General features: G+C 47.1%; 1 protein-coding gene across 2 annotated transcripts in view; it reads right to left on the bottom strand.

The window, feature by feature from the left end:
* Positions 1 to 13,083, bottom strand: part of Eno4 (enolase 4) — a 32,280-nt gene that overhangs the window by 6,042 nt on the left and 13,155 nt on the right. The window contains exons 5-11 of one of the 2 annotated variants that reach the window (XM_026781716.1): positions 9,412 to 9,581; positions 9,126 to 9,320; positions 7,754 to 7,807; positions 5,773 to 5,829; positions 4,401 to 4,568; positions 2,140 to 2,265; positions 584 to 779 (exon numbers count right to left, since the gene is read on the bottom strand). In XM_026781716.1, the coding sequence (XP_026637517.1) occupies positions 584 to 779; positions 2,140 to 2,265; positions 4,401 to 4,568; positions 5,773 to 5,829; positions 7,754 to 7,807; positions 9,126 to 9,320; positions 9,412 to 9,581 (966 nt within the window). The remainder of the gene's footprint in view (positions 1 to 583; positions 780 to 2,139; positions 2,266 to 4,400; positions 4,569 to 5,772; positions 5,830 to 7,753; positions 7,808 to 9,125; positions 9,321 to 9,411; positions 9,582 to 13,083) is intronic. The other variant, XM_005352553.3, reaches the window with a different exon arrangement.

Genomic DNA, 13,083 nt, shown 5'->3' with positions numbered 1-13,083 from the left:
TGGCAGGCTGACACATTCAGCCCTTCTGCTCCCTCACTGGTCCTGATGTGTGGGAGCATTCACAGGGCCTCCCCGGGCGTGGCAGGCTGACACATCTAGTCCTTCTGCTCGTGGTCGTGGTGCTTGGAGCCTCACCTTCGTGAATGTCCAGCTATCTCTGGCGACCTGGACAAGGTAGCAGGGATTTCCTGGGGCAAGAGTCACAGCTTTAAACCTGTTGCTTAGCAGTAAAGGCTGGGTACCCCTTCTGAGTCTCTGATATTCCTCTGTACCCTAAAGTTACAGCCTAGAACAAATGGGTGCCCTAAGATGGCTCTGCCCTCTGGAGGAGACCGGGCAGAAAGCCTGATACCGTGAGCTGCCAGCGGTGGTGACCAGCGAAGGGTCTGACATGGTAGACTCAGTCTGTCACAGAACATCCTGGTGCCAGGCATAGAGTTACGCTCGATCCCCCACCAATGGCTGGACTTCTTTTGCTTTCAAGTTTTAATCCTTGCTTTTTACTAACTTGGACGTACTGTGTGGGTTTGGCTCGTTGCATAACCAAGCCATTACGGGGCACTCGGGTCAATATTTTACTCACCATTGAGAAGATGGGTTATTTCCACCAAGTCAGACATGGTGGTTTGGTTTGTGTGGTTTATGACCAGCCCGTGGGATTTGGGGGTGCTGGTATTCCTGTGCTCCAGGAGTTTAGAGACGCTTCTGGAAGCAGCCCCTGCAATGATGTAGCACCTAGAAGCAAGAGCAGCATAGATGCCGTCCCACTGTTCAGAGTCCTGGGTAAACAGATATTTAAGAGGTAATCGTTACAATGCATCGAAAGCTATCACAGAACAACAGGAGTAACAGCATATAATCAAATCATACCCTTTTTCTCAACACATAAAATATTTTCCTTGATGTCTGTGCCTTAAGGATTTTTGTGCCACTGTCAAACAAATTAGCAAGCTTCGTGGAGAGAAGCTTTGAGTAATTTAATTTGAGCCTAAAGAGCTTGTGGGTGAAGAAACCAAAACATTAGCGCCTTAAGTATTACTCCCCACACTGCCTACGGAGTTACTGGAGGCCCGGGGAATCACCACCCACGGCTTTGTCCACAGTGCGGTTAAACACTGACTGCTAAGAAGACTCTTCGGTTATTTCCACAAAACAAACTAACACCTGAAAAAGAGCTTGTAAGGGCCTTGAGCATCTTTATTTGTTAAGACTATTGTGTCAGTGATGGTGAGACCATTGTAGGACATGGAATATTTAATTAGATGTGTGTTCATGCTTAGACCTAGATGCATATAAAGTTATCCTGGTCACTGGACCAGATTTCAAACCATCCTATACTTGCTGACTGTGCGGTGGTGGGTCCTCTCAAATCGACAGAACTTGGTCAGCCTCAGGACTGTCCCGACAAGGCCCAGTGAGGTCCTGGGCCCTGAGTTCAGCTGCGTTTTCTGAGAGTACTGTAAGTTTTCTAGGCTGAGAAAGGGGAGCCCTGAAACTCCAAATTCGATCTAGCTTCCCTATTGTCTGGAATCTAATTCGTTGTCTCAGAGAGGATATCTGTTCCACATACAGATGGTTCTCAAAGCCATAAAAATCAAGAAGTCCAGTTTTGGATGTGGTCTTCCCAGGCCTTTAGATGGCCCTGGTCAGATGTGTTCATTTGAATACACTGGATCTGAAACCTTCTCAAAATACAGCCGTGCTACTTGTATGCAGACACAGTAGCCAGCCTTCGCCTGGGGAATATCTGGCTTTATGGAAGTCCTGTTTCCATGAGCGCAGGAAAATGCTATATGATTAACCTATGGAAGCACTGGCTGGCACAGCAGGGCCGGCTTCCGGCCGTCAGGCTGCTGTAAATACGCAGGTACTCCTGAAGGGTTTGCGAATGGCTCGTTTCATTTCACAGACGGGCATGCTCCTAGGTAATTGTGTTTCTGCTATTCACGGGCTTGGTAAGTGCCTTTTCACAAATGCCAAAACAAAGCAGCCCAGCCCAAATTACAACACGTTCCCAGCAACAGACATCAGAAGAATGCGTTTTGTACTCTGCTTTGTTATAAAATGTGGAAGGTGAGACTCCTTACTTCATCACGTGTAAAATATATGTTGGGGAACAGAGAAGGTGGCCCTGCTTACCTCCTTCCTGAAGGGATCAATCAAGGCAATGATGGCAGGATACTTGTTGATCAGATCCACGTACAGGTCCACCATCTCAGCCATGCTTTTGTACGTGCCCGCCATCACTTCGTACTTTCCCTTGCTCTGATGTGTGTAAGGGAGGCAGTGAGAGATAAAAGATGGCTTCTTCAGAGGGCGACCATGTCATTCAAACTCTATTTCACACTGATGATTATACACTGGTTCTTTTCTGGGCACATTCCACTGTACACTGTACTTTCTTTTTCTTTTTTTTAAAATTCTCTCATATATTATATCCCGACTGCAGTTTCCCCTCCCCTGTACTTTAAATTTCATTTCAGTTTTTAACCCAGGGAAGGCAAGTCACCATTGCTGTCGATGCCCCAGAGAGAGTTCTTCCCACTGACTTCAGATGGAGCCATCTACACACACAGAGAACAGGTGGAGAGTGGGGGAAGAATGGCTTTCTATTTAGGGTTATGACCTGGTAGTGCAGGCCCCCAGCGGCCTGGAGAGGTGGGCGAAAACACCGATCCCTAAGCTGCCACACACAGCAGCAATACAGGCCTGCCCACTCGAGAGCCCACTCTCCTTCCGCTCACAGGGAGCATGTCGCTTGTTCCCCTTTCTGTGAACATAGCAAACTCTGAATTCAGGGTGAAGTTTCTGCAAACTAACACCCAGCAGTAGCGGCAAGTGGTCCTGGCAAGGTGGCTCTTTCCCAGGTAGCCTTCCCCTTGCCCTGGAAGGGGCGGGTGCTGGTGCAAGCCTTTTCATTGATTTCTGCAAAGATTCCTGACCTAAGTATGGAAGCAAACAGGGTTGAAGGATCCAGTTTAGTTCTGCAAGACAAAGCAGTTTTCTTTCAAGCTTGTGACCAGGGGTGGCACCAGGATGCTTAGGTTAGGGAGGGAGGTGTACTAGGAAGTAGGCGGTTTGCTTCACTAATACCCTCCTGCTGCTCCAGCTAACAGGGTGGACTCTACTGGAACTAAGCGGGTTCCTAAGAAGTCTACAGTTAAAAGGATTTTCTACCTTTTTCACATAAAAAAACAGTGAGAAGTTTTAGCTTCTATAATGAGAAGCTTAAAAATCCTATCTTGTCAGTGAAGAAATGCTAATGACTTTGAACTAACATTATTGTAAGAATTATCTGATATCAAGCTAATACATTTTACTGACTATAAGCGATAAATACTCATTCTAGTTAGCGCTAGCAGTCAGCATATTCATAGTTCCGGGTATACGTTGCTGATGCAAACATGCAATTATTTTTCTCAATGGTGTGCCTGGGAACCAATCATTACGTGAAGAATAGGAAATTACTTCAAGCATCCCTTTATGTGCTTCGTTTCTGTACAAAGTAGAATAACTTCTAGAAATCAGCCAAAACTTAGGGTTCTTCTAGACTGTTCAAAACTTCTCTGTAGCGGCAGTTAGAACTCAGTCAGGTGAGATCCTATTGGCCGTGTTTCCTGAGCCAACGTTAATTACCAAGTCGGCACTGGTGTGCTTCAGGATGACGGGCATTAGGTAAAACCAAGAACCAGCCTTGGCGTATCTGAGGATGGGATGTATGTGCAAGCGTGTAACATGGAAAGAGACTAGATTTTTTAACACACAGATTCCCAGGCATAGAGGTGAGCTGCTGCTGTAGCCTGGGGTGTGGTGGGGGAGGGGGGGCAGTGTTCATTTCCTTTTAAATGGTCCTCTCTGTAGGTGAACTGATCACCAGGTGGTGGTCCAGGTCAGGGGCAATGATCTATTTAGTTGGGATAGGAACATATTCCTCATTAAACTTAATAACTTGGGGATGTAGCTCAGTGGTAGAACACTTGCCTAGCATGTGTGAATCAGGGTTAGATCTCATTTCTAAAGTAGCATAAAGTATCATGGTTACATACTTAGAAATTCTGCAATTAAAATGGACACATAAAATGAAGGTTTTAAAAGTGAAAAAAGTATAAAATCCCTTCATTTGTGGACTCCTTAGGAACCTACTTAATTGCATGATTTATAGAGTAATCATGAAAGCTGTTGGGAAATAATTTAACAATCTGGTACGTTTTGTGAGTATAAATAATTTGGTTGGTAAATGCTGAATTTGTCAAGCATGAGATCTATTCATTACCTAATCTGGCGTTCTCAACTCCACTTTTATTTATGCATCTATGATGGCATCCGTTCAGAAAATACCCAGGTAAGTTCTAATGTAGAAATCATGTCCTGCAAACAGGGAGGCCGCTTTGGGAACTCACGTAGTCCATTAACTCGTGCGCAGCGCAGTTGATGGCCAGGTGCAGGCTCATTCCCAGCTCTAGCCCCAGATTCGAGCAGATCCCCTGGATAAGAAGCAGCGGCTGCTCTATGGTGTCGTAGTTAACAGTTAGACAGCCAAGGTGGGACATCTTGCCCGTGATCGGCTGCTGCAAAATCCAAAGAAAACGGTTCAAGTCACCACAGCATGTTAAGGTCGCTGGAACACCCTGTGACAGACATGGGTTTTAACTGGATGTGGGTCTCCAAAGATCAATTCTTTCCACTTTTGATGACATCTGCTTCCAAACCACCCACCCCCACCCCTGGTCTGGGCATTTAATTTCCCCTACCCCATCTGCTTGTCTTTCTTATGTGCGCCTAACTACTCTACCTGACTGGCTCTGCCCTTCTTCATGGGGCTAACCTGAGCCACCCATCACCAGGCTATCTCTGTAAGCATCCATGGATCGCTAACCGACTTTTTTATGTTCTAGTTTCTTCTAGGGGAGCACTGATCTTTTTTTTTTTTTTTTTAATAAGTGCTAGGAAGGTTAACTCAGGGGGAAGCCACATCCTCCCAGGCCTGGCACCCAAGTGCCATGTGATGGAAGGAGAGAACCAACTTTTCTATGTTGTTCTCTGGCCTCCACGAGTGTGAACGCTGCCTTTTTCTTTCTCCCTCTGTTGGAGGTACTCTTGACTTCTAGACGATCCTTTGCTACTCTGCTATTTATACAGACAGTCTCTCTCCTAAGTCTTTTACCTTCAGGGTTAAATTCAGTCCTGCCAGTCCTACCCTGCAATCTTAAGATTTCAGATAATGGGGCTGGAGAGATGGCTCAGAGATTAAGAGCACTGGTTGCTCTTCCAGAGGTCCTGAGTTCAATTCCCAGCAACCACATGATGGCTCATAACCATCCGTAATGAGATCTGGTGCCCTCTTCTGGCCTGCAAGCAAACATCCAGACAGAATGCTGTATACATAATAAATATTTAAAAAAAAAAGATTTCAGATAATGCTGGGTGGTGATAGCGCACACTTTAATCCCAGCACTCAGGAGGCAGAGGCATGAGGATCTCCGAGTTTGAGGCCAGACTGATCTAGAGTGTGTTCCAAGGCAGTCAGGACTACACAGAGAAACCCTGTCTCCAAAAACCCAAATAGACAAAGATTTCAACAGTTGATGATGGCTCTCCAGGAAACCTGCAGCCAGGAAGAGGAAGGCTGGGACCCCAGCTCCACATTGGCACCCTGGAAGCAAAGTTACCACTTCTTTGACTTGGTCCTGGTCTTTGAAGCAAAATACTAAGTGAGGGGGCGGGGAGTAGGGCACACAGGGCACCCAACCGAGATGGAGAGCACGTGCTTACCTGACCTCTTTTGCCCCCATCATGCCCCTTTTTGGTCTCTGGTTTTGGAGGTGGGAGCTGTGGGATGAGAAGATAAAGAAAATTGTATCCCTTGGCATTTCAGACATCCCTGAGACAGCAAGCAGAGCTGAAGCTGGCTGTTCTTAGGGAATCCATCTTCCACACCATGAATCTCAATCCCATTCCCATACAAATGGAGTCAGCGACACACACACACACACACACACACACACGGACCATTCCAGAAATGCTCTTCTTAAAGTCCCTAGTTCTTTCTCCAAGTCCATTTTTAGTTCATCCTCTTCTGCCCTTCACCCACTGCACGCTGGTTTCCCTCCAAGCATACACAGGTCACACCAGCAACTCCTGGTGTGTGCAGGAGAATAACAAACCCTCTCCTGACCTTCAGGACTTCCATCTGCCACTGCAGGATTTGCTCTTACAGGCCCAATATTCTCAGAGTAAAATCAAGGTGTGTTTGATCTTTGGAGAGAGCCAAAGGTCGTGAAATACTTTATAAATCCTAAAGGATGACCTTAGCAAAGAGCCAGTGTCTCAGGAACTAAACCGGGATTGTCTAATACCTTGGAAGACAGACAGATCCACTGCCAATGAACAATGTATGCACTTGGATCACAAGGAGCTTCAGCTGTCAACTTGACACAAACCCAGAGTCACCTAGGAGGAGGGACCCTCAGCTGAAGAACTGCCCAGGTTAGACTGGCTTGGGACCATGTCTATAAGGCCTCTCTCTCTCTCTCTCTCTCTCTCTCTCTCTCTCTCTCTCTCTCTCTCTCTCTCTCTGCTGTGAGATTCCCCTCTGTATGCTGTGAATATGTCTTATTACCATTGGTTAATAAAGAAGCTGCTTTGGCCTATGGCAGGGCAGAATATAGCAAGGCGGGAAATCCAAGCAGAGATAGAGGAGGAAAGAACGCAGAGTCAAGGAGATGCCATGTAGCCACCCAAGAATTAAGAGGTAACAAACCATGAGCCTTGTGGTTAAATATAAATAATAGAAATGGACTAATTTAAGATGTAAAAACTAGCTAAGAATACGCCTAAGCCATTGGCCAAACCGTGTTGTAATTAATACAGTTTTTAGTTTTCGGGGCTGGGTGGCTGGGAACCAAAGTATGGTCCTTCCTTCCCTCTCTCCTCCCTCCCTCTCTCTCTCTCTCTCTCTCTCTCTCTCTCTCCCTCCCTCCCTCCCCCCCTCCTCTTCCTCCCCAGCTTGCCAAGTGCTGGGATTAAAGGTATGCATCACCACCACCCAGCTGTGAGGCTTTCCTAACTGTTGACTGGTATAGGAGAGCCCAGCCTACAGTGTGTGGAACCATCCGGAGACTGACTGAGCCCCCTTTTGTAACATGCTTTTTGCCACCCCCCCCCCACACACCATTAGGACAATCAGCCCCTCACACCTGGGAGTCCCCTTTCTTTTTCCTAGTCCTTCCTGGTGTCTAATGACCTAGGGGTGCCTCCTCCTCTCCTGCCCACTCCAGTATTACCACCCTGGCTGCATTTGTATACAGTGACCCCTCCTTCTATAATTTAAACAGGTCCAGCACTGCTGGTTCTATTTAATGGACCCAAGATAATGCTGGAGATTTTGAAGTGATTAAATGTGCAGACTATGTGAACCACGAAAGAAAGAAAGGTAGCTGAACAAGCCAGAGGAAGCAAGCCAACAAGCAACGTCCTCCATGTCTTCAGCTCCAGGTTCCTGCCCTGACTTTCCTTAGTGATGGATTGGTACATGGAAATGGAAGCCAAATAAACCCTCTCCTCTCGGGCTGCTCTTTTTAGTTATGCTGTTTATTACAGCATGAGAAAGCAAACTAGAACAGCTTGGTTTGGATAGGAAACCCAAAGCAAATGAATGCATTCTTCATAGCAGCAACAGCAATACTGATTTAACCCCAAATGAACCAGGAGCTGAATTCAGGTGTCGCTGCTTCCCCAGGCTGCCTTTACATACCGTCTCAATCACTCTGTTGATTTGTTTCTGAATTTCCAGGAGCAGCTCTATGCCCTGTAAGCAGAACAGCCATGGTGTACAAATTCATTCTGCAGATGACAAACGTGAGAGTCATACCCCGATGGCCAGTGTTTCCTGAAACTGTTCTGGATTTCTTACTGAGGACTGCCAGTTAGTGGAGGGTGTGGCCTACACAATGAGAAGAATGAGTGTTCATCTCTGACCCTGGTTTGTGTGTGAGTGCCAGGCATCTTGTCTTGGCATCGTCGTGGTGAAAACCAGCGAACCCTTCTTTATCATAGCCTCTTGGCCAGGCTGGACAACGTAGCAATGCATGCCACTGGTCACCAAGGAGGCCTGGCTAACTAGTCACGTAAGAAGTAGAACAGTGGGGCTACAGGGATGGCTCATCTGGAAACGCATTTGTTTTCACAGGGGACCCAGGTTCAGTTCCCGGTATCCACAGGACAGAGAACAATTATCTGTAGTCCCAATTGCAGAGACTCCATTACCCTCTCCTGGCCTCCTCAGGCGCTGGATAGACAGGGTGCACAGACATACGCAACCAAAACACCCATATGCATAAAACAGAAATAAGTGCATCTTTAAAAGAAGGAAGAGCAGGAGGTGGGGCTGTGATCATGAGGGCATCAGCACAGGAAGGTGAGGATGGCGTGCAGAATGCTCTCGAGTCCCAAGACCACAGAGGGGTCCTGCCACAGGGCCTGAAAATGGCCTCACAGATAATCTGACGGCTGGAGTGTCACGTGAAAACGGAAATTGTCAGGTAATAAGAATTTTGTTTAAAAGGGATTCTTTTTCACAGAGAAAGCAAGTGAAACTTTTGTACAGCTTATTTTCACAATTTACAAAATTTCACTCATCACAGGAAGGATGGGGGGAGCTTCCTCTCTTTTCTGAAAACACTCACCGTAGCATGAACCTTGTAGAGGACTCGGGAGCATACTGACTCTCCAAAGGGCAATGTAGACCTCATCAGCACACCTGGGAAATGAAGCTCCCACATAGGATGCATTCATCTCACAAATGAGCATTGAATGCATGGTCTGCTAGCCTGGAGTTCTTTATTTAACAGAATAGGTCACTGGGGAGTGCCGGCTCCTGCTACAGCCAACAAGCAGATACTCGGGGTATTCTCAGATGATAGCTCCCACAAGACCTCACTCCTGTGAGTCACTAATATGAGCCAAGGCTGGACCAAACCAGACCAAACCACTAAGAGGGTCTATTTCCTTTTGTTTGAGTTCCTGCTTTCTTCTGATTGATTTGATTTCCTAAAATATCATTTCATATATTTTATTAGTGAATAATAATAATAATTCAATCCCCCTTGATTGACACTAAAATTCACCAATGGTGGAGGATTGGGCGGGGGAAGTAGGAAAACTGTCTTAGCTGAGTCAGGTACTTGTTTGGTTGTTAATCCAGGATGGGGGATGCAAATCACTTCCTTCATTAAGTTTAGCTTCCCAGGTGATGCCTTCCCGCAGCTGAGCACAGATCCCATCAGCAGAGGCATGGTGAGTGTCGTGGCTGATGGCTGCTCCTGCCAGGGAAGCAGAGGAGAGAGAGAATGGCAGTTCAGCGCAGGGCCTCGTCCCAGATCCCATGCAGAGATGGGTGCAACCTTCACTGACCTGGCCATGCTTCAGGGATGCAATGTTCATGTACAGAGGGACACTGGCCAGGCTGGCACTGGTTTTCGCCACCGCTAGTGAAACAGCGCCTATGGCCATGCTACCGTGGAGGATGGGTTCAGGGGGTTCTGGGGGGATAATAGGTTTTTCCAAAAGCGTGTCCCTCCGTCCTGGAGAGGAAAACAGAGACAAAGGATTCGTTCTAGAAGCCTCACTGTAATAGAACCGCATCTTCTTCGGATGCTGCACTCACAGAAGACCCAGCACAGACGGAAGGGAGAGGGTTAAGGTTGGCCTTCTCCCCCTCAGCTCCCAGGGGTTTTCAGATTTGCTCACTTAGCCCTGGGCTCTGCCTGATGGTTTTCAGGCCACTCGGCATGATCATCGTCCATAATCATATGAGGTAGATACTGATACTCCCACAGTTGCATGTTAGTAGACTGGGATTTGTTGTGGTGACGGGACCACAACATATTTATTGTGCAATTTTGTTGGGGGATATTCGACCACACTGTGAACCCCGAGTCTCCATTGGTATTAATTAAATATAATTCACCTTGGGTCAGGTTAACAACTGGTTGACAGAAAGCAATCATAGAGCATCGGAGGGCACCCGGGAGGGATAGAGAGTACCAAAAGCAGTAGGTGCAGCTTAGGATGCACTCTTGGGGAGACACCAGCAAGGTGAGATTAGCTAGTTGCAACTCAGCCTCTCTGAGCTAGTGGGTTTTCACCCCAGCCTTTGAACCTCGAATTTTATTTATAAATAGAACAATAGAGATTTATTAAAGCTACCGCTAGTGGCAGCCAAAACTGGTGCCTGCAGGAAGAGAATTCCCTCCAGGATGCAGCCTGAGCCACAGGGCCTCTGCCAGAGAAGCAGACCAGGGACTGCAGAGTTGTGACTGCTGACTGAAGCCACTGTGCCAGAGATAACACAATATCTTACAGGAAGCAGATGCAGGCTCAACCTAGAGTGCTCGAATTCCAAACCCCGCTCTTCAATGTCACCGTAGTTTCCGTGTACCTCACGTCGAGCACCTCTTCCTAACTTACCATCCTTTTCTCTAAACCCAAAGCCATGTGTTGTTCTCTGGCCACCATCTCTAGTAGAGCCCAAGCCCAGCAGTCTACCCAGAATCCTTACCCATCTTCTCAGCCACCCTGTCTCTTCAAGCCCTCCTAGGCAGCCTCCAGCCTCCCGGCCTTCCCCACTGCCACCTTGGGTCCTCAGTGGAGAGAAGACACTAAGCACCCAGCACACGATTAAGACAGAGCAAATCCCTGTCTCCTTCTCTAACTTCTCTTTCCTTAAGCTCTCAGTCCTGAGTCAAAAGCATCTGCCATGTGAAGTTTATTGGTGCATCCCACCTGGAGCTCAGTAGAGTCTACATCCTCTGAGAAAAGACAGGTCTAACATAACTCTCTTAGGTTAGTTCTGTTCCTCGCTCTGAAGCAGAAACAATGAAATAAAGGATCTCAGTTTTCATTGCCTCTCTGTTCCTTCCTGGTGTGGTGTTTCTTCTTCTTCGGTCTCCTCCTCATTATTATTATTTTCTGACACAAGGTTTCTCTGTGTATCTCTGGTTGTCCTGTAACTCACTCTGTAGACCAGGCTGGCCCCAGACTCACAAAGATCAGCCTGCCTCTGCCTCCTGAGTGCTGGGATTAAGGGTGTGGGCCAACACTGCCGGGCTGGTGTTTTCTTATTTAATGACACCCACTTTTTAACTGTGTGTCCAGATGGGCCTGGGCTACTGGCAGTCACGGCAAGTTGAAGGAAACATGGCATGAGTCCTTCAGAGATATAAAACTGCTCACGATACCAGGGGCAGTTCTAGAACTAACATAGTGAAGGGGCCGCCATTGGCACTCTGTTGGAAGTGCAGGCAGAGGTCTCAGTGAAGCAAAGCTATAGAAAACAATGCTAACTGATATGTGAGACCAAAACAGAGCCATATACCTTGCAGCTCAAGGTTTCTGTTTGCAGCCAAGACAGTTAAGAATAAGTTCCTATTTATTCTGTGTCGAGTCCTTGCAAGTTAAGGTTTCTATTTGTAACTGATAATAAATTTATGTTGTAAACTGCAAAGCATGTGTCTCAGCCTACACTAAACTTGCGCCCCCACTCACATGATTTACACCCTTGCCCTTGCTCCTTGACTTTCACCATATAACAACATATAACAGCCGCCTCTTGGCCCCTGTGAACAGCTCATAGCTCCTGTAAGAAGCAACCGCAAGACATCAGCAGGGGCTGCCCTCTTAAATCTCAGCTTAGGGTGAGAAAGCCAGCCGGCCAGTCGGTGTACCCCAAAAGACATCTCGCTTTAACTGGACAACTGTGGATGTGGTCTTTCCTGCTCTTTGTAGCACAGATGATAAAAACCCAAAGACAGATATTGGAGTTCAAGCTGAAGATCAGAAAAGCAAACCAGCCAACTGCTAGAGAGTTCTTTTAGCTCTGCCAATGCTTAGACCAAAGGGGTGATCCTGTCTTCAGATTCCGTCTGTCTCCAGCAAACCTCAGACTCCAGACTCTGTTGAGCTCCTGTCTCTTCCCCTTTATATTCCTCTCTTCACTCAGCCATATCATTCCCGTCTCCACCTCTCTAGTGCTGGGATTGAAGGTGTGAGCCACCACTGCCTGGCCTGTATGGCTGACTAGTGTGGCTGCTTTGCATTCTGATCTCTAGGCAAGCTTTATTTATTAAAACACAAATAATAAACCACTATAATCAGATATGTGATTAGATCATAGAACTCTGTAGTAATATGAGCAGCGGGGTTGCGTCCCCAGCACCCCAGCCACCTGCATGGCTAGCTTATGCCCCGAAATAACAACACACAAACTGTATTCATTTAAACACTGCTTGGCCCATTCTCTTCTGGGCTAATTCTCACATATTTAGCCCATTTCTAATCATCTGTGTGTAGCACCCCAAGGTGCACTTACTGGGAAGATTCTAGCCTACGTTCATCCTGGGTCGGAGCTTCATCGCATGTGCCTCAGAGAGCAGAGCTATCCCCGCGTCCGCCCAGGAGCCGGGAGCATGGTGTCTGTGCTCCAGAGAGCAGAGCTGTCAGTCTGAGCTCACTTCCTCTTCCTCCCAGCGTTCTGTTCTGTTTACTCCTCCCACCTATGTTTTAACCTATCAGGGCAAGCAGCTTCTTTATTTAATTAACCAATGACCTTCCTCCATCAGAACTCGCCTCTGGCAAAGCAGACCCTTTATTATGGGATGGCTTTTTGATTGCCTCATGGAAAACTTCAGGGAGGTGCAAATCCCTGCCCTCCATGTTCCCACCTTCCCCTTACCCTCTCTCACTGCCACTGTTTAAGGCCTTTTATTCAATAGTGCTCACCTATGAGTAACAGCATAATCATTTTGTTTCTCAAATAAAAGGGGAGGGTAAAGTGAGAATGAACCTAGTCCACCCAGCACAGCAGATTCAAGGGAGTCAGATGGCACCTTGCTGGGCACTGCCTACCCCAAAGCCCGGCCTTTATTCTTCATACCTTTGCAGCAAATGGTGCTGTGATGTGGGAAGTCCTTCTGTATATGTATTGTTTTTATCGGTTGATGAATAAAGCTGATTGGGCCAGTGGCTTAGCAGAGTAAAGCCAGGCAGAAAATCAGAACAGAGAGAGAGAGAGAGAGAGAGAGAGAG

Source organism: Microtus ochrogaster, chromosome 8, assembly GCF_000317375.1.
Source record: "Microtus ochrogaster isolate Prairie Vole_2 chromosome 8, MicOch1.0, whole genome shotgun sequence".
Classification (NCBI taxonomy): Eukaryota; Metazoa; Chordata; class Mammalia; order Rodentia; family Cricetidae; genus Microtus; species Microtus ochrogaster.
The sequence above is the reverse complement of the archived record's forward strand: the minus strand, read 5'-3'. Positions and strand labels throughout refer to the sequence as shown.